A 25,846-nucleotide genomic window follows, 5' to 3' on the forward strand; every position below is an offset into this window, starting at 1 on the left:
CCACTGACCATCTATGCACTATGGGATGCACTGGAACGCTAATGGTGAATCAGACCTAATTATCACGCATCATTTCCTGCCTCATTAACGCCATGCAAGGTTAATTTGAACCTGTCACTGCTGAAATGTAGCCCATGATTTAGTATCTGATGTAAAGCCTTCTTAAAGAAGACTGAGAACGACGCTAGCAGGAATAAGGGACCTACTCCATCTCAGTGGAATCAGTTGTTCAATCATCAAGTGTCCACATACGTTTGGCTGTCTATTGCATGTACTGTAAATACTCATTTGGCACATGTTGTTCAGCCTGTGTCCTGCAGAGGGAGACAGAGTCCCATAGAAAGCTGTAGGTGTTACCCCCTCCCATTGACCTTTGAGTACCCCCCTTCCCCCAGGTTCTCGATTTCACTAGCTCAGGTGTGGGGGTTGTTTTCTTTCAGTCACAGATGGACTGAGGGACCAGGCTGCGCTCGCTGATCACACGTTCTCTGCAGACAGGTAATAAGAAGGAATAAAATGGAGTTATGGCGCAGAATGACATCAGAGTGTCCTTTTAGTGATAAGCGCAGACTAAAAATAGCTTAAAAGAAAAAGAAGGAATAACTGTCAGTCACTCAGATATTTTCAGCTAAGCAAAAACACAAGTGCACGGTTAATTCTCTAATGCTGCTGTAAGAGTGTAAGGAATGTACTTATCTAGCCAAAAGTAGGAACAGTGAGGTAATTGCTAAATTTAGGGCAATCGCCATGGAAACCAATGGGCAGTACCCGCTGATTGCTCCGGTGCCCTATTTTACCTTTCTAAATATGGCCCTTTTGTCATTATTAGAACTCGGGACGGTTTCACTAAATAAAAGAGAATTTGTTAGTAAATTGTTATTGTGTATAAATGCTGTGACGAACATTGATGTGAAATAATCTCTATGTATTTTGTATACCTTCCTGTTTACATGACTGTCCAGCCATTAATATTGGGGATTATGAAAACGTTGTGTTTGTTAGGCTGTTTTTATCAAGCTTTTCCTATTTGCATCGATTTATTCTTTACTGCAACTCTTCCATAAATGTATCCTGTACAAATTTATTGCTTCCAGTTTATAAAAATAGGCGCAAACGTAGATCCTTTCTTTCTGACAAAGTTTGATGTCGGTGTCTGAGAGGAGGAATTTCTGAGACGGGTAAGCAGGTTTCGCAATCTTTATTTATGGTGAAAGATTTTGTAATGTTACTTTTTTGTTTTATTTTGTTAATGCATAAATGGTACAAATATCAGGAAAAAAGTCAGAGTCAAAAGTTAGAAAGGGGAATAAAATGTATGAAAAGACAAGTTAATTTAGAGCTTTAAAGAAAGGTTTTATACAGGGCCTGGGTATACTGTGTTAAACCCATAATGAAGTTATGCCAGTGTTTGCTAAGTTACGTGATCCAGGAGTTCCGTATTTCACTATACGATAAATAGTCGTTAAGGAATCATAAAATTCTCTTATTGTATTTAGAATTCTTGAAACGATATCTACAGGTGCTCGCCAGGTATTCGGTAACAGAGACTGTCCTGAATTGTAGTGAATTGAAATCCAATTGGCAGAGTAGAGGATTACCCCTAAGTCTTTTCCTACATTTTGCTATTTGGATCTCAGCTTACTACTACGTGGGATAATAGTGAAAAAAACACACTGCCATTTTTCCTGCTGTGTCTGTATCTCATTGCTGCTCACACATCTCTTTCAGAAATCTATGTTTGGATCTGCGATTTCTGACGACCCAAAGACCATTAACTCCAGCAGATTTAGCTAAGGCTCTGTTTCCCTTTAGGGTCCATCGGGTCACGTGACCGTGCACCCGGGGGCTATTTTCAGGGTTCTTCATATAGCACGAGAGACTCGGATTACAGTCCAATAATTTACTCAACGTCCCAGGAGCTGTGCTGTTATTCAACACCTCCTAATGCATCAGGCTGTACACGGTACCACTATATATTCTTGCGTGAATGGCCGCGCTTATTGTCTATCACTCTATGAATGTTTAATATTTGGGTTCCCATAGTACAGTAATGCAGTATCTTTAATGCCCTTTTTATTGGACTAACAGAGATTTGTAGTGACAAGTTTTCATGAGTTCCTCCCTCTATCTAGTCCAGTAAAACAAGTAAACTATGATAGCTTTCATTGATGTCTTGTTTCACTGTGGGCAAACCCTTGATAAAGGAACGAACACCCAACAGAACATCCAAGAAAAGGTTTTAAAAGATACTTCACTTTATTTCACAGTTTCATATCTGTCACTGTACACCCAACTTTAGGCTAGTCTGCATCACACCTCCCAGGTGTCACTATTTAGTATGGAAAATCCTTATTTGTGGCCCAAATCCTTCTGTCCCTCTTTTTTTTTTCTATTCTTTATTTTTGCACTGATAGACATGCAACATTATGACACTGTAAGCTTATGCAAAAGCTAAATCCCGATAGTTGTATCTTGTGGGTTACAGAAAGGAAAGTTGTGTTGTTAGTGTGTCATTTTATACAGTGGTTAATAGCTTTTTTGCAGTCTTATCAGGGTTTTACTTTCATGATCAACTATATACAATGGCATTGCCGTGGGGAAATTGTCAAATCGGCTGGTTACATTCAACAGATGTGACAACGAACAGGTATCACACAAGGACAAGTGAATATGTTACAGTTCGCTATTACTGTATAGTGACAACAGTCATCGTATTAAGCTTTTATCTGTTTAGGATAGCCTGTTGAAGCAATTGACATACATTAGTCGGAATTCTGCCATTCCTCGTGTTCTGCCAGGTTGCAAGTCTGTGGGACTTGCGAGAAGAGAGAGATGTGAGAAGTGAGAGAATATAGGAAAGGAAAAAGAAAGAGAGGATTATGTGATCTCCTAGATGGCCAAGTCCAGGATCATATCGATCCATGCAGTGCGTCTCCTAAAGTCTTTGTCCTGTACCTTAGCTATGGCCAGATACCCTGACGTTAGTGGTGCCGCTGCCACACATCGGGGTTCTGGTGTATCTATTTCAGTGAGAATGTATCCCAGCAGTTTGTGTTGTGAGTTCCTAGTGTGGATGCCACCTCGCATCGCTAGGTTGGGTCCACAGCCCACCCCTCAACCCATCCCCTCCCCGCCCGTCCCCGTGCTCCTTATGTATCGTATTGTTCCCATGGATCCCACAACTTTCTGAAAGTAGTCAGCGTGTTCCTGACTTGGGCGGTTAGCTTGTCCATCAGATAATTGTTCCTTAGTTTTGCTTTGACCAGGGATATTTGGGGAAGTTCTGGGCAGAACCACTTTTGTGCCAATGCTCTATGAGCTGCTAGATTAATCATGTTAAGGAGCTTTTGTTCATGTTTGGTGAGGCCCTCTGTGGGTCTGGATAGCAGGCATGCCCATGGGTCTAAGGTCATTTTCCTCTGTAGGATCTGTGAGCGTAAGTCCACAATTTTGTGCCAGTAATCCGCTACCCGTGGGCACCCAAACCACATGAATATATATGTGCCTCTGCCGCCGCATAGGAGCCAACAGTCGTCTGAGGGGTTCAGTTTCATCTGTTTCTGTTTTACTGGGGTTGTGTACCATCTGTACAGTGTTTTGTATGATTGCTCTTGGAGCGTTACACAGATTGTTGTTTTGGTGCATGCATCCCAGATGTCTTTCCAATCTGTTCCCTCCAATACCTCTCCGAGGTCGGCCTCCCATTGAGCAGTTTAGCGAAGTGCCCCCTCCGTGTCAGTAGCTGTATTGAGGTGATTGTAAAGTAGCGTAATAAATTTGGTTTGTGTGGTTTCGTTAAAACATAGTTTTTCAAAGAAAGTCATTGGCGCTGTAGCCGCTTCCCTGACTGCAGCTTTTTGTGCGAAGTCTCGGATTTGTAAATACCTAAAGTAGTCACGCGTTCTGAGTGTGGCTTGGGTGTTCAGGTGTGCATATGTAACTATTTCCAGATTGACATATAGGTGAACATATATCTGTAGCCCCGTGGTTTCTATCCCTCCATAGTCCTTAGCCCTCAGCCCCGGCGGAAGGGCCCTGTTCCTTAGCACTGGTGCCATGGGGGATAAGGGTTTACTCAGGGAGTATTTCTGTTTGGACTTGTCCCATATGTGTATGGAGTTGAGAATGGCAGGATTAGTGGTTCTCAGGATAGCTTGTTGGGTCTTGGGTACCCATGTGAAGAACTGGGGAAGATCCATCCCTGTCATTAGAGACTCAAGATCCACCCAGCGTCTCTTGTCGGGAGGTGTGTGCCACTGTATAATCTGGGTTAATTGTGCTGCCAGGTGGAAGTTGTATAGGTTGGGCAGTCCCAAGCACCCTCTCGGTTTTTGGCAGTATAGGAGGTTGCGTGCAAGTCTTGGGCGTTTGTTGTGCCATATGAATGAATCTACTGCTCTTTGGATGCCTGCTAGGTCTCCCCGGGTAACTTGCACCGGTAGTGATTGAAATAATAGTAATCGTGGTAGGATATTCATTTTAGTGGAGTGTATGCGTACTAGCCAGGAGATAGGTCTATCTGTCCATTAGTCTAACTCTCTGTCAAGGGTTTGCAGCAGGGATAAGGGGTTCGCTGTCAGATGAATGCCCAAATACATGAACTCCTCAGTATTTATCTTTAAATGATGTCAGCTGCGGATGAGTGCCATGTCCGGGGTTGCTAAGCAAAAGGGCATAGCGACTGATTTGGTGAAGTTTACTTTGTAGCCCGCTAGATACCCAAACCGGTCTAGTAGTAGCGTTAAATGACGCAGGGAGTCTAGTGGATTCCGAAGAGTTAGGAGGACATCATCTGCATACGCTGACGCCTTCCCATCACCTCCACCTCCTGAATGTGTGGGTGCTGTCTGATAGCCTGTAGGAGTGGCTCCAGCGTCAGGGCAAATAGCAGTGGGGATCAGGGGCACCCCTGTCTCGTTCCGTTCCCGAAGGGAGAATGGTGTTTTCTTTGCTCCTGTTATGAGCGTCTGAGCACATATGTCCCTGTAGAGCGTCTTTATTGCTATCACGAAGGGCTCTGGAAACTCCTGAAAGTGGAGTAGGTTGAATAGGTACAGCCAGAGCACCCTGTTGAATGCCTTCTCTGTATCTAAGGAGAGTGCCAGAGAAGGCATTTTGGATTCCATCATGTACCACAGTATGTCCACCCCCCCTGGGTGTTCTCATATAGTTGTCGCCCGGTTATGAAGCCAACCTGGTCTGGGTGGATCCGTCGCGGTAGGAGGGGTGTGAGTCTGGATGCTAGGATTTTTGCGAATATTTTGAGATCAGTGTTGATGAGTGATATTGGTCTGTAGCTAGGGGCTAGCGTGTTGTCTTTGTCGTTTTCCCCTCTGTCCCTCTTTTATGTCCTAATGTTCCTCTTTTCTAGGAGCTCCATATTCTAAGTGTATATGAGTGTATAACAGAGCTCCACAGCCATAATACTCCCAGTAATGTGTCCGAGTGTATAACAGAGCTCCACAGAAATAATACTCCCAGTAATGTGTCCGAGGGTATAACAGAGCCCCACAGCAATAATACTCCCAGTAATGTGTCTGAGTGTATAACAGAGCTGCACAGCAATAATACTCCCAGTAATGTGTCCGAGGGTATAACAGAGCCCCACAGCAATAATACTCCCAGTAATGTGTCTGAGTGTATAACAGAGCTGCACAGCAATAATACTCCCAGTAATGTGTCCGAGGGTATAACAGAGCCCCACAGCAATAATACTCCCAGTAATGTGTCTGGTGTATAACAGAGCCCCACAGCAATAATACTCCCAGTAATGTGTCTGGGTGTATAACAGAGCTGCACAGCAATAATACTCCCAGTAGTGTGTCTGAGTGTATAACAGAGATCCACATCAATAATACTCCCAGTAGTGTGTCTGAGTGTATAACAGAGCTCCACAGTAATAATGCTCCCAGTAATGTGTCTGCGTGTATAACAGAGCTCCACATCAATAATACTCCCAGTAATGTGTCTGAGTGTATAACATAACTCCACAGCAATAATACTCCCAGTAATGTGTCCGAGTGTATAACAGAGCTCCACAGTAATAATACTCCCAGTAATGTGTCTGAGAGTATAACAGAGCTCCACAGCAATAATACTCCCAGTAATGTGTCTGAGTGTATAACAGAGCTCCACAGCAATAATACTCCTAGTAATGTGTCTGAGTGTATAACAGAGCTCCACAGCACTAACACTCCGAGTAATGTGTCTGAGTGTATAACGGAGCTCCATATCAATAATACTCCCAGTAATGTGTCTGAGTGTATAACAGAGCTCCACAGTAATAATACTCCCAATCCCAGTAATGTGTCTGAGTGTATAACAGAGCTCCACAGCAATAATACTCCCAGTAATGTGTCTGAGTGTATAACAGAGCTCCACAGCAATAATACTCCTAATCCCAGTAATGTGTCTGAGTGCATAACAGAGCTACACACATTCACTGACACACACTCACTCATTCACAGACACACTGACAGCTATACACACAATTACTGACAGACACATACACACATTTCCCCCCAACACTGACAGATTATTGTTATTTTTAAAATTTTTATTTAAATCCATCCAGCCTCTCTAGCTTTGGGAGAGCTGGGTGGAAATTGTACCTGTGATCCAGTGGGGCTGCTGTGCTGGCTGATGGGCGGGCTCTTAAGGCTGCTGGGAAGGCTGACAGGTACACAAAGCAGGCAGCGAGGGAGCCGAGCTCTTCCTTTGCGTGCCACAGAGTAATGCCAGGAGCCGGAGTAACGTCATATTCCAGCTCCCGGCATTACTGCAGGCTGCGAGGACAGAACTGGCTATCCTCCTCGGGGACCCAAAGGCAGCTCATGGGCCCCCTTAAAATGAGACTAACAAGACATTTGCCTGGGCATTTGGGGGTGGCGTTGTTTTACTGCCTCCTGGAAAGTGCGGTCCATGGCAAATGCCTTGTTAGCCTCGCGGTAAATACAGAGCTGCCCAGATCACTTGATCTGATTGCCCCTGTGCCCTTAACATTGCAATCTAAAACATTTGCGTCTTAGAATAACAGCAATGTTTACATGAAAGGGTTAACGCAGCCACGAGAGGCGCTTCCTGCTGTTTCACGGAATTTGACTCTGTGAAATGATGCTGGATGTCCTAAAATGTCCAGTGTGTTCAAATCTCCCCTAGGAAAGCAGTGAATTCTTATAACACTTGTCGTATCCCAGCGCTGAGGTCCGTCAGTGCCGTCTCCATCTCCTAAGGTGAGTGTAAAAAGGGCTTTTAACCCTTTAATTCAAGCATGTCAAACTCAAAGGCTAGCAAGGGCCAAATAAACAAGGTTTAAGTTTAAGTGGGCCGCAAAATAAGAAAAATTTAAATTTTCATAGAAAAGTATGTTTATTTTGAAAAGTACAGTATTAAAAAAAAATAAAAAATGACCCCCCTCGTCTACTAAATCCCAGTCCCCCCTCGTCTACTAAATCCCAGTCCCCCCTCGTTTACTAAATCTTAGTCCCCCCTTGCTTACTAAATCCCAGTCCTCCGTCTAATAAACCCCTGCCCCTGTTCTCACTTCAACTCACTGAGACACACTCACTGACAGACATACACACACACTGACATACACACAGAATCACTCCAACACACACACGCACTCACAGACACACACAATCACTCAGACACACAGGCTCCCTCACAGGGGAAAGGGATTAACCTTTATTGAAAAACAAATACAATTAAAGTTAAAAAAATGGCTACAATAAGTGCCAATATACAATAGGACCTAGAAGGTGGGCAAATATGGTATCCTAGAGTTAATTCTGATGAGGAGTCAAAGATCTCCAAAGTATAGGTATCTGAGTAAAACAGAAAAACGAGGAGGGGCAGGGGAGAAAAAACAGGAAATATCCCTATAGGTACTATAAACCCCTGTATTGGAGGTGTTAACACAGAAGGTGTGTATATAGCACTATATACATGCAGGTACATCAGCTTGTCATGGGGAGTAAAAAAGGGGGGCTGTGGTTACTGCCAAACAATAGATGTATGAAAAGTGGGATGCACAGAGGTGGGGGAAATGCTCCAAACACTGGAGATACAGACTTGCTGCTACACAGCGCCGCTAGTATCCACACCTCTCCCACAAACCACACAGACGTCTTAAACTTGCCCTGGGCTAGCTGTCTAACTCACATCTGTGAGTGTCAGAACTAACTGCTACTTCAAGGCAGCCTCAAGATGTCCCTAACTCCCCAATCAGTACAACATGCAAAGTTATATCAAGATCTCTCCCACCCCTTAGTAGATAAACCACATAAAAAATATATCAAGTGTTCAGAGTAGGGATCTATCTACTAACAGCTGAAAGGTCAAAACAGAGAGCCCTTTTTCAGGACCGTCATCGGAAAAATCCCCTTGAGGACCTGAGACGGTCCTGAACCATCATAACGGAAATCTTTACTTTACGGCGATCGGCGTTTCTCCCGGTGTGGGGAGACTGTCTGCAGCCCAGGCAGTCTCCCTGCGGCGAATTAGGACCCCGCGGCGAATTAGGATCCCGCGGCCACGTGATCGCTCAACAGAGCGGTCACATGGCCACAATAGCTGTCCAAGTGTCTCCCTGCAAGTGTAAAATCAAATTAATTTTTTTTAATGTTAATAAAAAATATAATTATATATGTGTGTGTATGTGTATATATATATATATATGTATATATATATATATATATATATATATATATGATATATAGACATATTATATCTATATAATATAATATGTCATACTAAGTGTATTTTTATATTAATATATACGTATATTAATATAAAAATACACTTATAATTAAATTACACACGTATATATAATAAATATAATAATGATATATATTGTGAATATATATATATTATAAAATACAAATGATAAGTAAAAGTAAATTAAAATAATTTAATTTTTTTTGCAAAATGATATATATATATGAAATGTTATTCTAACAGTTTTTTGATATTAATATATATATATTTATATCAAAATACACTTAGAATGAAATTATATATACATATATGTATATGTAAATAAATCAAACTATTACGAAATAAATATGTATCCATATACAAAATTACATAAATAATTTCATAAATATACGCGTAGACTTCAAATATATAAACATCCATATATATTTAAATTCTACATGCTTATTTATGTAATATTTTTACATAATTTATTAATAATTTTATTTATTGCAATTTGAGGGACCTGCCTGACAACCCAGGCCGAAAGTCCAGAGAATTAAATTTTCTAGCACTATATTTAACCCTGTAACTTTCTATGACACCCTAAAACCTGTACATAGGGGGATTACTGTTTTACTCGGGAGACTTCGCTGAACACAAATATTAGTGTTGTAAAACATATCACAGCGATGATATTGTCAGTGAAAGTGATTTTTTTTTGCATTTTTCACACACAAACAGCACTTTTACTGATGATATAATTGTTGTGATACGTTTTACTGTTTGAAACAGTAATATTTGTGTTCAAGAAAGTCTCCTGAGTATAACAGTACCCCCCACGTACAGTTTTATAGCATTTTTGAAAGTTACAGGATCAAATATAAGGGACAAATATTTTTACATTGAAAATTGACAGATTGGTTATGTTGCCTTTGAGAGCGTATGGTAGCCCAGGAATGAGAATTACCCCCATGATGGCATACCATTTGCAAAAGAAGACAACCCAAGGCATTGCAAATGTGGTATGTTCAGTCTTTTTTAGTAGCCACTTAGTCACAAACACTGGCCAAAATTAGCGTTCAATTTATTTTTATAAATACTAACTTTGGCCAGTGTTTGTGACTAAGTGGCTACTAAAAAAGACTGGACATACCCCATATTGAATATGGTTGTCTACTTTAAAAAATATGTGAGGTGTGATTCAGAGATTTATGACAGATAATAGTTTAATTTTGAAGTTATTTAGCAGTTTTTTTCATTAGCTTTCGTAGGTAAATAAAAGATTTTTCACCATATTTTATTCTTTTTAAGAGTAAATGATATGACATGATACAAATAATAGTATGTAAAGAAAGCCCTTTTTGTCATGAAAAAGACAATATATATCTTGTATGGGAACAGTAAATGAGAGAGAGGAAAATTACAGCTAAACACAAACACCACAAAAGTAAAAGAGCCCTTGTCCTTGACATCAATAATGATAATAAATGGGCTCCCGGTTTGGGAAGAGATCAAAAGAAAAATAGGTCTTAAATATGCAATTTTTGATTCCTCAAGCTTGGGGGTAATAGAAGCTAATGTCAAAGACATATCCCTAGCTAGATGGAGAGAACGAGGAAGATGTAAGGTGTCACAGATATTATACCAAGATAAGTTAATGTCATTTGAGGCTATTGTTCAAAAGTTTCAGCTACCCAATGCTGCGATTTTTTTCATATTTAAGGGTCAAATAGTCTTCTATTCGGTGAAAAGGTGCGCACGAACAAGAGGAATAATCGCTACCTATGAGCCAGGGGTTCCTAGTAATATTATATATGTTTTGGGGTGTTTCATGTTTTATATCTCTAGTGCCTGGGAGATAATTAGTTTAAGTAAAGTACACTCAATTATCTCCCAGACACAGAGACGCCTGGGTGTGTTTTACTATGTTTTTGCTGGAGACCACATGCTGGGGGTCTGTGTTTAAAAGTAGGCCATCTGGCCATAATAAAACATTCATGTTGGGGGCGGAGTCAAGCTACGGAGCTGAACGGTCGCATGATACCCGAGCTCCGGTATCAGCAATCAGATAAACCACCTAAAAACGCTTTCAAACGTAAATAACCGAGACAAAACGGATCCCCAGGCAACCCGAGCCAAGATGGGTAGAAAAATAAAGAAACAAAAACCGGACAAACCAAAGCCAGGCTCCAGCATCGGAGACTTATGGAGGCAGGCACATGGCGCCTCTATTCCCAAGATGGCTGCCTACATGGGGGAGAGCTCCGATTTCTCGGACGACCAGCTCATGGAGCCCGAGGACTTTCTCAGGCCATCCCTACAAGAGCCCAGCCAGAGACCGGTAACAACAAATACCAAACCGGACTCCGCACCGGTGACCAAGGCGGACATGCAGGAGCTACTAGAAGGCCTGCGGAGAGACCTCCAAGGGGACATGGCGGCCTTCCGCAAAGACTTGCAGGGCCTACACGGTCGGATGGGTATGGTGGAAAAAGACTCCCACGACACAAAGGCACAAATCACTCACCTGCTACAGGAGATCCAAACACTCCACCGAAACCACGCAGCCACGGAACTGAGATTCGCGGCAATAGAAGACTACAGGCGCAGCTCCAATCTTAAGATCAGAGGCCTTTCTGAGGAGATCCCGGACGCAGAAATACCGCACTGCATGAGGAGGCTGTTGGCCGCAATACTCGCACCTAAACAGGCGAAAGGGGCAATGATAGCAGATGTGTTCCGCATCCCAAAACCTTCAAAGGCACCCACCACGGCCCCACGGGACCTAATTGTCCGTTTTAACACTAAGCAGGACAAGGCTGCAGTACTGGGGGCACTCAAGGGAAAAACCCCCTACAACTTTGAGCACTCGAATCTCACCTTCTTCGCCGATTTATCGGGAAGCACCTTGGGGTGGCGCAGGACACTGCAGCCCTTCACCTCATTACTCAGAACCAAGGAAATCCCCTACCGTTGGCGGGGATCTCATGTTCTAACGGTCCTCCAGGCCGGCAACACATACCCTATCCGGGATCTCGAAGGAGCTGCGGCCATCTTGGAGACTCTGGGCCTTCCACGGGACGCACTCACAACCGGAGCAGCGAGCGCCACAGCACCGACACACACGTGGGACCCGGCAGGAGCAGCCCCATTTGTACCACGAAGACCCCACGACGAAAATTACAAGGTAGCCACTACCTGAACCCTGGACATTTACTCCAGTAGGAGGCCTCCTACCAACTTACGCATACAGACCTCAACCAGTTCCAGTTTAAGACTCTCTGCTAGCACACAATGTTAGCGTTTTTTACATCATCAGGGGCCCCGTTGGCGACCTAGGGCAAGCTGCTGATTAACAGCCCTACCACCCAGAGCATTCTATGCGCTTCCGTGGACTAGTAAGATGTTAATACTTTGCTCACAGAACTGCTTACGCTGCCATACATGTCATTGTGCTTTCGCATGACCTCTATAAATTGGTACCACAACTGTGCCCCCATATTACCCATTGCACAGCAATAACGCCATAGGAAATCACAATACATACCTCTCACGTGTCCCCTAGCCTACAGCTCCACTACACAGTGCCTGGACATGCCCGTAAGATATCTATGTCCATAAGCATTTCATTTTTAACTTTACCATTATACTTATACACTTTTCATCCCACTGATACTTACGTTAATTGGCTCTACGTTTTAGGAAACCTCCTTTATCCTCTCCATTAGGAGGGTAAACCTGAACAGGCACTTGTTTCTGGCATAACGTTGCACTCAGACACGAATATAAAGTCTCTCATAGCAATAAAGTTACTCAATAAGAGCCGCATGTTACATGTATGTATATAGCAGGACAGACCTCACCCTTTTTTTTTTTTTTTCAATGTGTTGGATGCAGGACGGTTCTTTATCGCCATAGCCGTTTACCCTCGCCTTAGGGTCCTGACCAAACTACCGTTCCTTGCAACCAACATCATTACTGCGTTATACGAGGTTAAATTTTGTAATACTGCATGTAAACTCACTCTGGCAACGCACCTGCTTACGCTCAAAGTTAACCGTTTAAGTTATTCTTTCTTTATTACACCTAGCAAGCCTTCACAGGCATAACCCCTTAACTTTTCACCATTGCCTACCATGTATACTACTTATTACTAAGCATACTATGTTGGTTCAGACAGAATTGTTAAAATCCTAAACATAAAAATGTGCATGTATTGCTGCCACTGTTTTCCATGTATACAACGTTGCGCTGTTGTGGCGCTTGACCTAACCATGTACCAACCTGCACAACAAAAAAAAATAAAGAATTAATAAAACATTCATGTTGTCCCCATTATCAATCTCGACTGATGTTTGGGTGTGCGAACGACGAAACGATTGATTTTTCCCATGACCTGCTTGGATTTCGGGAGAGTACAAACTAGCGTACAATGCGAGCGGGCTATAATCACTCAAGCCTCTAGCAATTCGGGAGTGTGTAAATGAATGTACTATTCAAAGTATAAGGGGTTCGTTACAGTGTATATAAAGCGGGAATATCGAAATCCTAACTTAGTGGAGCTGCCACTTGTTTAATATTTGAACGGCTAGTTACATGAGAGGGACCATTTTTTTGTATTTTATTTTTTTATCTAAATTGTATGCCAAGCCGACACAACTAGAACATAGGCTGTACATTTCTTTTAGGGGCCTATTGAAACACCATATCCACTACGATCTAGTGTAGTGGTTATAGTGGTAGTGGTGCCTTGCTCCTGAACTTCAGGTGGCACTTCAAACTCCTGAACTTCTCATGCCTTTGGAAGTGCCATTCGAACACGTGGCTGCGGCCATCTTGTTTAATCGAATGCATCAAGCGTTGTTTGATCGGCGAGTGCATGGAACTCAAATCAGATACTCGATGGCACAAACACCGCCAGTGGCGTACACACAGTCCATGGGGCCCCGGTGCGTAACTGATCCATGGGCCCCTCTCCCCCGAAACATACATACAGACATACATACAGACACATACATACATACAGACACAGACACACACACACCCCTGACAGACACATAGAGACAGACAGGCACAAATACACAGACCCCCGACAGACATACACACAGACACATACAAACACACACGCACACACACACATACATCCATCCATAGACACATACATACAGACACACACACATACAGACACACACATACAGACACACACATACATACACGCAGACACATACATACACACAGACACATACAGACACACACACATACAGACACATACATACAGAGGCACACACATATACAAAATGTTTCCTACGTTTTGCAGGAGGGTGACTTTCCCTGGAGTCCAGTGGGACTCAGCCTGATGGGAGTCAGAGTTCCCACTCTGACTCCCTCTCCTTCCTCCCGCGCGGCTCTCTGATAGTTGGGAGGAGTGACGAGCAGTCACTTCCTCCCTGCTCTGTCTGATGTCATCACAGGGGGTATGGAAATCCATCTCCAACGGGTGGCCCTAACAGCATGGGCCACCCAATGGGCCCCTTGAACGGCGGTCCCGGCGGTTTGCTGTGTGGGCTGGGCCTGCAAAACATGGCGGCTGGGCCCCCTGGAGTGACGGGTCTGGTCGCAGCTGTGACTCCTGCAACCGTGGTATGTACGCCACTGAACACCACTAAACTCTTACCATGGATGTTCGGCTATTCGAACGGGAGGCGTTCGGTAAGAAGATGCCCCAGAACAAGAGACATACACTGCTTATATTCACAAACGGCTATGTTCGGTATTTCAAACGTTATTTCGAATCCTTGAAGTAGACCGGCCACACAGTCTGCTTCTCTGGAACTGTTTTGGGCATGAAACCATGTGTGCGGTCGGTCAAAATGAGACTTCCATAGAATTCCTGAACCCTTGAACTGATCTGGGTGATCTTTGGATATGAAGGTCACACAAATCAGGGCTGACAGGGGGTATAATATTTGTGGGGATTTTATGTGTTTTTGGGGTGCTTTTGGGACTTTGTAAATTATGTATTTTTTCTGCCTGGAGATAATTGGGTTAATACAGTATCTGATCCAATGATATCCCAGGCAGAGGGGCAGGATTGTATGCTATGTGTGGTAGTGTCGTGCATTTTAACTCTTATTATTGGTTTACAAGATTGTGCCACAGTCCCCAACAAGGTCCATGTGGGTGTCACCATTGCATGGGGACTTGCATAAAAGGCCAGTGTGGCTACCATTAAAACAGAATGCTTTACCCCTTTATGAAGTCTTGGCTCATGTTTGGGGGATTGGAGAACTACATACACTCTGGGGATTGCTATATCACAATACTCCCTTGAGAATAATCACTAGCTCTTCTAAGAGCTGTTCCTGCTACGCCATCTGGACTAGGAGAGGTCTACCCACTGGAAGCTGAATCCTGGTCTTGGGTCCAGGGTGGGTGGAGGACGGCGAGACCCTAACCAAGCTGCAGTGGTTCGTGGGGTTTACAGTGGTTATGGTGTATGGTGCGGTGCTTAGGGTACTCAAGGATTACTAGGAAGCAGCGATTGACAGATCTACCTGGTCGTGGTGCAGACGGTCCGTTACATTGGTGGCAGTGCCAGGATGGCTTTTTAGTGAGTATAGAACCATCGTGGAGACACCGGTAACATGTGGATTATATTGAGGGCAACGCTAGTATCCGTGCAGCGCCCCGGTTTACATCGTATGGATGTAAAATTGAGGGCAATGCTAGTATCCGTAGAGCGCCCCTGTCTACATCGCATGGATTTATAATTGAAGGCAATGCTAGTATCCATACAGTGCCCCTGTTTACAGCAGTATGGAACCAGCTAGTTCCCGGACAGCATTCCTATATGAGGAGGAGAATGACCCGAACTGGAGGGATGCAGTCCGGAAAGACGCCTGGTATTTTGTGTTTTCATACCCCCGAAAGAGAAGGACCGCTCATCCCGATTTCATGGACCGATTTTGCGGTCGGTCAGAACCCCAGTAGTGTTTCGGCTGCGTTTGTGGGATCTGATCGTTTTTTGGATATGTTGGGCGATCAGATCCAGGTTATCTGAGGATATAGGACTTGAGGGGGTACCTGATTGTGTTGTGTGTATTTTGAGGTGTATAACAATTGTACATGTCCTGTACCTGGTGGCCGCCACATACCTAATGTGTTGAAATTTTACTAAATATGAGCTAGAAATAGCAGGGATTTATAAACTAAAGCAGAAAATAAACAAGGGAATACTGAATTTGAGGTCCAAAAAGCCAGATTGACTAAAATCTCCAACTTGACTGAGCAGGTTTGATTGATATTTGTATTTTTCATTTCAATTCTGGACAGTTTCCACTATGAATTCCTTCATTATTTTGAGCATTCACCTCATCTGCAGTCGGTAAAACTAAGACCTTCAGGAAATTCGTGAACCCCTGAAACGATCTGGGTGAATTTTCAGTATGTTGCTCACCCAGATCGGGGCTATCAGGGGATATTTGATTTATGAGTGTAGGTTATAGTTTTGGGGTACATCTAAGAATTGGGGGAAAATTTGTGTTTAAAATTTACAGATAATTAAGTTATCGCTCAGGCTGAGGGGAGGGAATATGTGTACTGTAACCAGCTAGTGATTGGATAATTCCTAATTTTCTGTGGGTGTCTACCTTGCATGGGAGAATTGCATAAAAGCAGAGTGTGTGGCATTAAAAAAAGAGTTCTGCTCCGGATACTGAATTTCGTCCAGTTATTGGGAAGGGTAATGGGAGATTTGTGGATTTATTTACTACTTATACTGTGCTTCTTATAATATCCTGCTTGTTCCTGAGTAGCTGTTGGAATACCAGCGGAGATAAGCCTATATTAAACTAGCGCTCCGCTACAGAGAGCAGTATGTTTTCCTTGCTTTAGTATTCTATTAGTAGTGTGTTAATCCTGCATTGTATACTGTATTTATATGGACACTACAGCTTATTAGATTTGTTTTGGTGAGTAGAATCATTACCTTCAGGCTTTTTGCTGTAAACACTGTCTTTTCAGAGAAAATGCAGTGTTTACATTACAGCCTAGTGATAACTTAACTGGCCACTCCTCAGATGGCTGCTAGAGGTGCTTCCTGGGGCAGTGCTGCACAGTGTCACTGACATTCAGGGTCTGCACCTTCTGCAAGGAGACACTGAACTTTCCTCATAGAGATGCATTGATCCAATGTATCTCTATGATGAGATGCTGATTGGCCAGGGCTGAGTTTGACTTGTGCTGGATTGGTCCCTGATCTGCCTTCTTGACAATCTCAGCCAATCCTATGGTGGAAGCATTGTGATTGGTTCAGACCACCACTTCTGATTATGTCAGCCAAGCAGGCAGATTAGGGGCAGAGCCAGCAGCAGGCCGGAATAATAGAAAGGTTTTATTGTATTTAGGGGTAAAGGGGGGCTGAGGGGGCTAGATGGTGGTTTTAACACTATAGGGTCAGGAGTAATTGTTTGTGTTCCTGACCCTATAGTGTTCCTTAAAATACTTTGGCAAGCAGTACTAGGTGAAGCAAATTATGTTTAAGGTTTGCTACAATATGGTTACATTGTCACTGTATGTGCACTTAGTGTAAACAGAAAACGGCTGACACAAAAGACAATATTTCTAGCTGATGAAAAGCTACTGGGACATTGGAACATTATCGATAGTATTTTCATTTAATTGTTATTTTTTTCCTGTTTCTAAGCTTGTATCAACTCTTGGTCTCAAATCCAGTATGATCTCTGGTTTGGTGTTTTTCTGCATGTTATCAATACTTACTGCAAGGTCACCGATTATTTCTTTACTACGATGTCCTCTAACATGGTCAAGCAACCTGTTCTTCGGTTTATGATTGTGTTTATGCTGTCAGACTGCCTTAGGATTGCTGGACGAGTGGCTGCTAAAACATAACCTCAGCATTTTCTTTTTATCACATCCGCATTTGGAGTTTGCTTATATGCTTGTCCTTTACAAATGGGATGCATTGCCTTATTTAAGATTTGAATCCCCTGCTGTCCACAGACAGTAGTTAAAGGTTTTCCATCTTCTCCAGAAAATGTTCTTCAAACTGATCGTAAGATAATGAAAGTTTTTGCCCAACATAAAATAAATAAATTATTTTCTCAATGGGAAAATGGGTGGCTGCAGGTTATCAGAGGGGCAGAACATTCCTCCATTCCTACCTGCGATCCGTTTTTTTTTTTTGGTTTTTTTTTTAAAGTGACTATATTTCTGTAATAGTTTAATAAATATTCAGCTGTACCATATATAAATGTTAAGTACATGTTAAAGTTTGTGGATAAAAGTGAGGATTATGCTACTCTTTACACACTATGAATGTCCCATGGCCCATTGTTGTTTCAATAGGTAAGATGTTTGAAATGTGTTAATAGAATGGTTTGTATAAAATATACTTTCAGCTAGGTGCATTGATCTAGATAGAGCGGTTATGGAAACCACAATGGCCTGGGCTGGTGGATCACGTTATGGAAACCACAATGGCCTGGGCTGGTGGGTCACGTTATGGAAACCACAATGGCCTGGGCTGGTGGGTCACGTTATGGAAACCACAATGGCCTGGGCTGGTGGGTCACGTTATGGAAACCACAATGGCCTGGGCTGATGGGTCACGTTATGGAAACCACAATGGCCTGGGCTGGTGGATCACGTTATGGAAACCACAATGGCCTGGGCTGGTGGGTCACGTTATGGAAACCACAATGGCCTGGGCTGGTGGGTCACGTTATGGAAACCACAATGGACTGGGCTGGTGGGTCACGTTATGGAAACCACAATGGCCTGGGCTGGTGGGTCACGTTATGGAAACCACAATGGCCTGGGCTGATGGGTCACGTTATGGAAACCACAATGGCCTGGGCTGGTGGATCACGTTATGGAAACCACAATGGCCTGGGCTGGTGGGTCACGTTATGGAAACCACAATGGCCTGGGCTGGTGGGTCACGTTATGGAAACCACAATGGCCTGGGCTGGTGGGTCACGTTATGGAAACCACAATGGCCTGGGCTGGTGGGTCACGTTATGGAAACCACAATGGCCTGTGCTGGTGGGTCACGTTATGGAAACCACAATGGCCTGGGATGGTGGGTCACGTTATGGAAACCACAATGGCCTGGGCTGATGGGTCACGTTATGGAAACCACAATGGCCTGGGCTGGTGGGTCACGTTATGGAAACCACAATGGCCTGGGCTGGTGGGTCACGTTATGGAAACCACAATGGCCTGGGCTGGTGGATCACGTTATGGAAACCACAATGGCCTGGGCTGGTGGATCACGTTATGGAAACCGCAATGGCCTGGGCTGGTGGGTCACGTTATGGAAACCGCAATGGCCTGGGCTGGTTGATCACGTTATGGAAAGCACAATGGCCTGGGCTGGTGGATCACGTTATGGAAAGCACAATGGCCTGGGCTGGTGGATCACGTTATGGAAACCACAATGGCCTGGGCTGGTGGGTCACTATTAAACCCATCTGTTGTGGTTGCCCAATGCAAAAATACGTGATATTTGGAAGAAGCCCATTCAAGGAAGAGATTGTCTAGATTAAAGTGTTACATATGGGGCAATCAGCATATGATATAGCAATGTAATGCAGGCAGGGGTCTGCCTTGTCATTTTGTTATTTTTGCATTACCAATTCTGAGTTAAATCTGATTTAAAATGCACACACATGTATAGTGTATATATTTTCTCTTCTGGTTTCTTACTGTCAATAAAATATTTTTTCATGCTAATCAGAAGTCAGATCTCACACAACGATCATGCACAAATCACTCTCGGACATTGCCATTAAATAATCTCTGTGGCACACATTATTAGAACTGATCTACTTTATTTATAAAGCATATAAAAAAGTTAAAAAACAATTGAGAGACTGAGGGTCATTAGGTAAAAGGTATCATCAGGCAATGTCATGATTTTAAATCCAACAATGAGTGGCTTTCTCTATGCAATGTATTAACTTTATGGTTGCTATAAAGAACTAAGTAATCCATTGTCTCCTTTTAGCAAGCAAAGAGTTAAACAATGACAGGATACTTTCAACGCGTTCCCAACTGGAGATTGTATTAGTAAATCAGCCTTTATATTAGCACATATTTATTTTTTCCCACCCAGATATAAAATTTGCATCACTGAGTGAAAATGCAGCTTACACTAAGCACCGATTTAGGCAACTTATCATATATGTATATAGGTGGTTGCATAGCAGCAATTTGCAGCTCTTTTGGACAACTGGATTACATAGCCCTCAATGTTTGCGGAGTGTAAGCCAGGGAGAGGAGGTTCAAGAAGGCAGGGTTAGGTTAAGGCAGCATGGCTTCAGTATTCACAGTTAACCCCTTCAGCAAGAGACAAGGGTCCGCAATACAATACGTTGGGTTGGGCAGATGAGCGTCTGCAGGTTCTTCTGATAGGTGATAGATTCCAGTTACCACCCCAGGATTCTAAAATACAAATAACAGCCTGGTTAACCACAATTCACATCAGCCCAACAGAATTCTTTCAGTATTCTTTTAACAGTTGACACACAATAGACGGGGAAGACACATTAGTAATATTTCGAGTGTTGCAGGGGAAAATGAATGCCATTTTGTAGGAATTGTATCTCTAACATTCATAGAACAATGAATCATCATCATTTTCCTGCTAATTCAGTCCAGTTTCTCTTTTTATTTCATTCAGGTAAAATGCTTCTCACTGTAACCTCCCTGGAAGATCCTGGGCCTCCCTCTCCATCCCCACCACCCACAGCGCCCAAACCTGCGAAAGACAATGCACGGCTTCAGCGCCTCCTGCGAAAAGCTGCAAAGAGAAGTGGGGTGCAGCAGCAACCAACCCAACCCCCTAAATCTTTCCGCTCAACTTTATCACCAGTTAGTGAAGGTGACTTGGAAAGCCTTGAACCTGCAACCCCCAAGAAACATGTTCCCCCTTCCCTTATCTTGCCCCCTCGCTTCCAAATAAAGACAGTGACCCACCGAGTGCCATCTCCTTATCCGAAGCATCGCAGTTTCACATTTACTGTAAGTGAGCAACAAAGTATCAGTCAGTATCTCAGCTCACCCTCTCCTCGTGACACTCCATCACCACGTCCAACGAGGGCCATCACACCCACTGTACATTTAGTAATCAATACCTCGAATGCTACTCCACAACAAGTTAGTGGTGATGACCCAAACCCACCATCCAATGAATCTTCTACATTTAAATCTACACACTCAGACAAAGCAGCTACAACTAACCTACTGGTTTCTAATGACGTGGTCACATGTAATGGGAACTTTTTTGAAGGAGCCAATACAAAGGCTGGACAACTAAATTTAAATACAGAAGACAAAAGTAAAAAGAGTCAAAGTGATACATTTCTCACAAATACAGAAATAGGCTATTGCACCTCAAAATTGGGGGACACAAATTCAGACAAGACTATAAGCAATCTTAGAACAAGCACCGAGGTGGTTGTAGTACACAGGAAGTCCTTTCAGGTAGAGCAAGAAAGTCATACAAATCAAGCTAGTGCTTGTTACTCTCCTGCTTCAGTGAAAACAATACAGTTTGTGGTTTCTCCTGTGCTGGAGACCACAAAAAAGAATGCATGTTTGTCCACACCTTCCAGGGGTACAGATATTCCAGATATCATTATATCTTCTGATTCAGGAAATTGTAATGTATTAACTGAAATGCAATTGACTGAAAATCAGAAAACTCCAAATGTAACAGATTTGCCTAAAGAGTCCGGCGCAGCACCTTCAGAATATGTACCAAAAAGTCCCAAGACACAGATCACACATCCGCTAACTGGTTCATCTCCTACTGGAAAACTTGCAGGGATCAAACCCCCTTCAGAAAAACCATCTACCACAGAGGAAATTAACCTTCTAAAAAACCCTGATCGGGCCAAGCCACCGAGGAAAAAGCCTGGTGGAGGGTGGGCACGACTGATGAAGCACCTGGTGGTTGAGCCTGATGAACCAAAATTTTCTGAATCACAAAGGACAGATGTGAAAGAAGAGACATCAGGTGATGATATAGTGATGGCCACTGATGTTCAACAGCCAAGTCGGAGTTCTCGTGCTAACAAAATGTGGGATGCTCTACTATATCACATGGCTACAACCCCCAAGGGGCAGGAGAAGACAGGTCCGGGATCCGAGGCTCCACCTCCACTCCCATTTCTACGCTCCCGTCTACCACTTCTCCTGCACAGACCTAGATTTGATGCACGCAAATTGAAAGAAGCTGCATCACGCCCTCTGCGCCGAGTCACTGCTTTCTTCCACCGGAAAACTGGTGAAAAGCCAGCGACTAGTTTCAATAGAACCGCATCTGGCTGGAGCATCCGAGGTGAAGATACCGAGAATTCATAATGGGATAGCGCAGAGGGCAAGGAAAAGGAGCAGTTAGTGCTTCAGAGGAGCATAATCAACACTTGGAAATCTCAGATGATGCAAACACAATGTCTAGTACTGCTAATACGCAATGCCACACAATTAGGCTGACGTTACCCATCACTCCATCTACACAGGTTATCAGTTTATTCCAAGGATGCATGTTTACACCAACCCAATCAGTCTTTGTGTGTCTCTGCAGATATAAATAAATATGCTCATCTCTGCCAATACAACGTCTCCCTTCTGTGCCCTTAAAACACATTGTATCTTCCTCTAAGAGCGGTGACCACTTTGGCCCTGTTTAATGGGAAGTTTTAGGATATGTCAGGTTTTGATAATTGTTTATGTTTCAACTGTTAGACCATAACTTCGAAAAGCTGACTAAGGATGAAAGGAACTGTAGTGCAACATGGGTTGGGGGTCTGTAGATTCCCAGCCTGGATTGAGAAGGTAATGGCAAAATAAATGGAAAGGAAATGGAAGTGAGAAAAAAAAGATCTAACGAGATGGACTAGAAAAAGAGTAAAACAGAGATAATGAGGTCGAGGAAAGGAGAGCGGCAATGTAGGTACTTAGATAATATTTATATATTTAATATACGAGAGGGTGGAGGAAAGGAGAGCGGCAATGTGGGTACTTAGATAATATTTATACATTTAATATATGACAGCTGACTACTTACCTCAGGGCTCATCCACCAAAATCTTCTCGTATTTTCCATGTCCGGTGGATACAAACTTGTACTTCTTATTAGATGTATTCTGGGAGAAGACAAGGTGAAGGTCAGTTCTGCAAATAGCCCTCTTGTATTGTACTGCTTTAAAAATGCTCTTTCTGATGTTAAATTATATAAAATTCTTTCTGAACGCGGCAGATACCATAGTGTATAACGCACTGCGATACACGTTACTGCCGATCTAATTCTTTCTGAGCCTCCTACCTCTTCCTGGTACTTACAGTAATTTTGGGAAATAGGTAATCTCAATCTGTAGTTTTAACTTCCGCTCTCCCTCGTTCTCAATTTACTTTATTATCCGGGTCGTGCCAGCAAAGAGCATCTTACGCTGGGCTCAGTAAGAGGGATTAGGGAAGAGCAGTCTGTGCCTCTAGATTGGGAGGTCAGGATCCTTCCATACGTAAAACAAGGGATACATGGGCTGCAAGGTTATTTAAGACTTGGGTTAAGTCCCATCTCCAACCCCAATGAACTCTAGTGATATGTCAGTATACAGTGAGCTGATGGTGAACACAAAACACAGAATAAGACACGTAATCAGTTACAATACAGGGATACCCCTGTATCCGATGTTTGACTTGCTGTGGTTTCACCTAACCAGGGTTGCACAAGACTCCATCACCGCGTATGATGAAATCTCATGCAGTCCAGTAAACCCTCACAATCGCTGTTCTTGTTGTGCCAAATTGGTAAATGAAATATTATCATTAAATACTGTACATGAAGATAAAGTTTAATTAAGAAACTTGTGTACATGGAGTTCACTACAATCTGTGTTTTTTGGCACCAGCGGGGGGTGGTAGGGTCCGATTGTATTTGTACATAACCATTTGGGTGTTAAAATGTTAATTTGGCCATGCACAGACTTGCTGGAGCACCGAGCAAGTGTAGCAATGCCTTAGCATGTCCTTGGTGTAAATGACAATGATGGGACATGGAGTTGGCACCGATCAGTTATAAAGTCCTTTAAATACCAGCAGTGTGACATTCTAACGTTAAGTGACCTTTTGTGTTAATTCTCTTTAATCCTCAGAATCATTCATTATGTAATCCAGCTTAGTGCGATTTTCACAGCAATCCTGTACAATGAGCTAACAAAAATGTGTAATTCTAGATATGTGTAATAAATTAAAAATAAATGCACAAATGCCTTTTGTTTCTGATTTAAATAGATTTTATTCTAAATCACACTGAATAATAAATGGTAGATTGCTTGGAAGTGTTGGGAGAAGATGCAATCAGCTGTTCACTAAATTGAGGCTTTAAATTGTTTTAAAACCCAAAATAAATAAGCTGGAAAAATAGCGGATTTGGGGAATTTTGCAGTTCAGATATTCGGTTCCAAAACACACCTTGTTTAATTGTTTTACCTGGTGTGTTATATAGTAGTAGAGAAAGGGTTAGTGCGTGAATTTTGGGCAAGTTCTCACCTTATCAGATTCCCTTGATTTAGGGCCCTGCTCCCACAGACTCTTCTTGCTTAGAACATCACCGGGCTTCACTTCCTGCAGATAAATAAAGGGGAGGTTAAGTGACTTCCATTCCTCATTCACATCAATTCTAGTAAAAATGTAAGTTAGTTACCAATGGTCTGGGAGGTGACTGAGCACCGTCAGGCTCACACTTTCCTTTTCCCCACTGGTTGATCAGGTCAGACACACCGATGTTGATCCCCTCTGTATCCTGTATAAAGAATCTTCAGTTAACAAATCTTAGACGCAGATTAGGATTCGACGATGAGCCAATATCATACAAAAACACTGAACATCCAATACTGATAATCAGGTTGTGCCACAAAAAATGGACTTAGAAAGAAAAATTGAATGTGACGGCAGATAAGAACCATTCGGCCCATCTAGTCTGACCAATTTTCTAAATACTTTCATTAGTCCCTGGCCTTATCTTATAGTTAGGATAGCCTTATGCCTATTCCACGCATTATTATTATTATTATTATTGCCATTTATATAGCGCCAACAGATTCCGTAGCGCTTTACAATATTATGAGAGGGGGATTTAACTATAAATAGGACAATTACAAATAAACTTACAGGAACAATAGGTTGAAGAGGACCCTGCTCAAACGAGCTTACATTCTATAGGAGGTGGGGTGTAAAACACATTAGGACAGGAATTTACAATCAAATAAGGTGGGCTGCCCTTTAGGAGAGGGCAAGAGACATGTATGTGAGGTAAGGGTTAGTCTTGGAGGCCATAAGCTTTCCTAAAGAGATGGGTTTTAAGGCACTTCTTAAAAGATGCAAGACTAGGGGAGAGTCTGATGGCGGTAGGCAGGCTATTCCATAGGAAGGGAGCCGCCCGTGAGAAGTCCTGCAAGCGTGAGTTGGCTGTACGAGTGCGGACAACGGACAGGAGGTGGTCACGGGCAGAACGGAGAGACCGAGAAGGGACATACCTATGGATCTGTGAGGAGATATAAGAGGGGCTAGAGTTGTTCAGTGCTTTATAGGTGTGAGTTAGTACCTTGAATTGACTCCTATAGCATACAGGAAGCCAATGTAAGGACTGGCAGAGGGGTGAGGTGTGAGAGAAACGACTAGAGAGGAAAATCAATCTAGCAGCAGCATTCATTACGGACTGTAAGGGTGCAGTACAGCTATTGGGGAGACCAATCAGGAGAGGGTTACAATAATCCATGCGGGAAATTACTAGAGCATGGACAAGCTCCTTGGTAGTATCTGGTGCAAGAAAGGGGCGGATGCGGGCTATGTTTTTAAGATGGAATCTACAGGATTTGGCAACATGCTGGATGTGAGGCTCAAAGGTGAGACCAGAGTCAAGTATGACGCCAAGACAGCGCGCTTGCAAGGATGGACTGATGTTGGTACCACAAACTTGAAGGGAGAGCGAAAGAGGAGGATCAGTATTAGGAGGAGGAAAGACAAGGAGCTCAGTTTTTGAGAGATTGAGTTTCAGAAAGTGGGAGGACATCCAGTCAGAGATGGAAGAAAGGCAAGCAGTGACACGTTGCAGGACGGC

The 25,846-nt window shown here is 43.1% G+C and overlaps 2 protein-coding genes across 3 annotated transcripts in view; one reads left to right on the forward strand and one right to left on the reverse strand.

Moving 5' to 3' along the window:
• Window positions 1-425: 425 nt before the first annotated feature.
• PRR33 (proline rich 33) lies at window positions 426-23,993 on the forward strand. The gene is made up of 2 exons (XM_063438350.1): window positions 426-498; window positions 20,402-23,993. The coding sequence occupies exon 2, from the start codon at window positions 20,407-20,409 to the stop codon at window positions 22,084-22,086; it is 1,680 nt and encodes a 559-aa protein (XP_063294420.1). The 5' UTR covers window positions 426-498; window positions 20,402-20,406; the 3' UTR covers window positions 22,087-23,993.
• The window catches only part of LSP1 (lymphocyte specific protein 1), a 105,852-nt gene continuing 99,536 nt past the window's right edge, over window positions 19,531-25,846 (reverse strand). For both annotated transcript variants that reach the window (XM_063438351.1, XM_063438352.1), the window contains exons 10-13: window positions 24,431-24,529; window positions 24,277-24,351; window positions 22,793-22,871; window positions 19,531-20,163 (exon numbers count right to left, since the gene is read on the reverse strand). In XM_063438351.1, the coding sequence (XP_063294421.1) occupies window positions 22,794-22,871; window positions 24,277-24,351; window positions 24,431-24,529 (252 nt within the window). In that variant the 3' untranslated portion in view covers window positions 19,531-20,163; window position 22,793. The remainder of the gene's footprint in view (window positions 20,164-22,792; window positions 22,872-24,276; window positions 24,352-24,430; window positions 24,530-25,846) is intronic.

Source organism: Pelobates fuscus, chromosome 12, assembly GCF_036172605.1.
Source record: "Pelobates fuscus isolate aPelFus1 chromosome 12, aPelFus1.pri, whole genome shotgun sequence".
In the NCBI taxonomy this organism is placed as follows: domain Eukaryota; kingdom Metazoa; phylum Chordata; class Amphibia; order Anura; family Pelobatidae; genus Pelobates; species Pelobates fuscus.

Coding starts and splice junctions, on each gene's coding strand:
- PRR33 (XM_063438350.1), top strand. CDS start 20,407: ATGCTTCTCACTGTAACCTCCCTGGAAGATCCTGGGCCTCCCTCTCCA.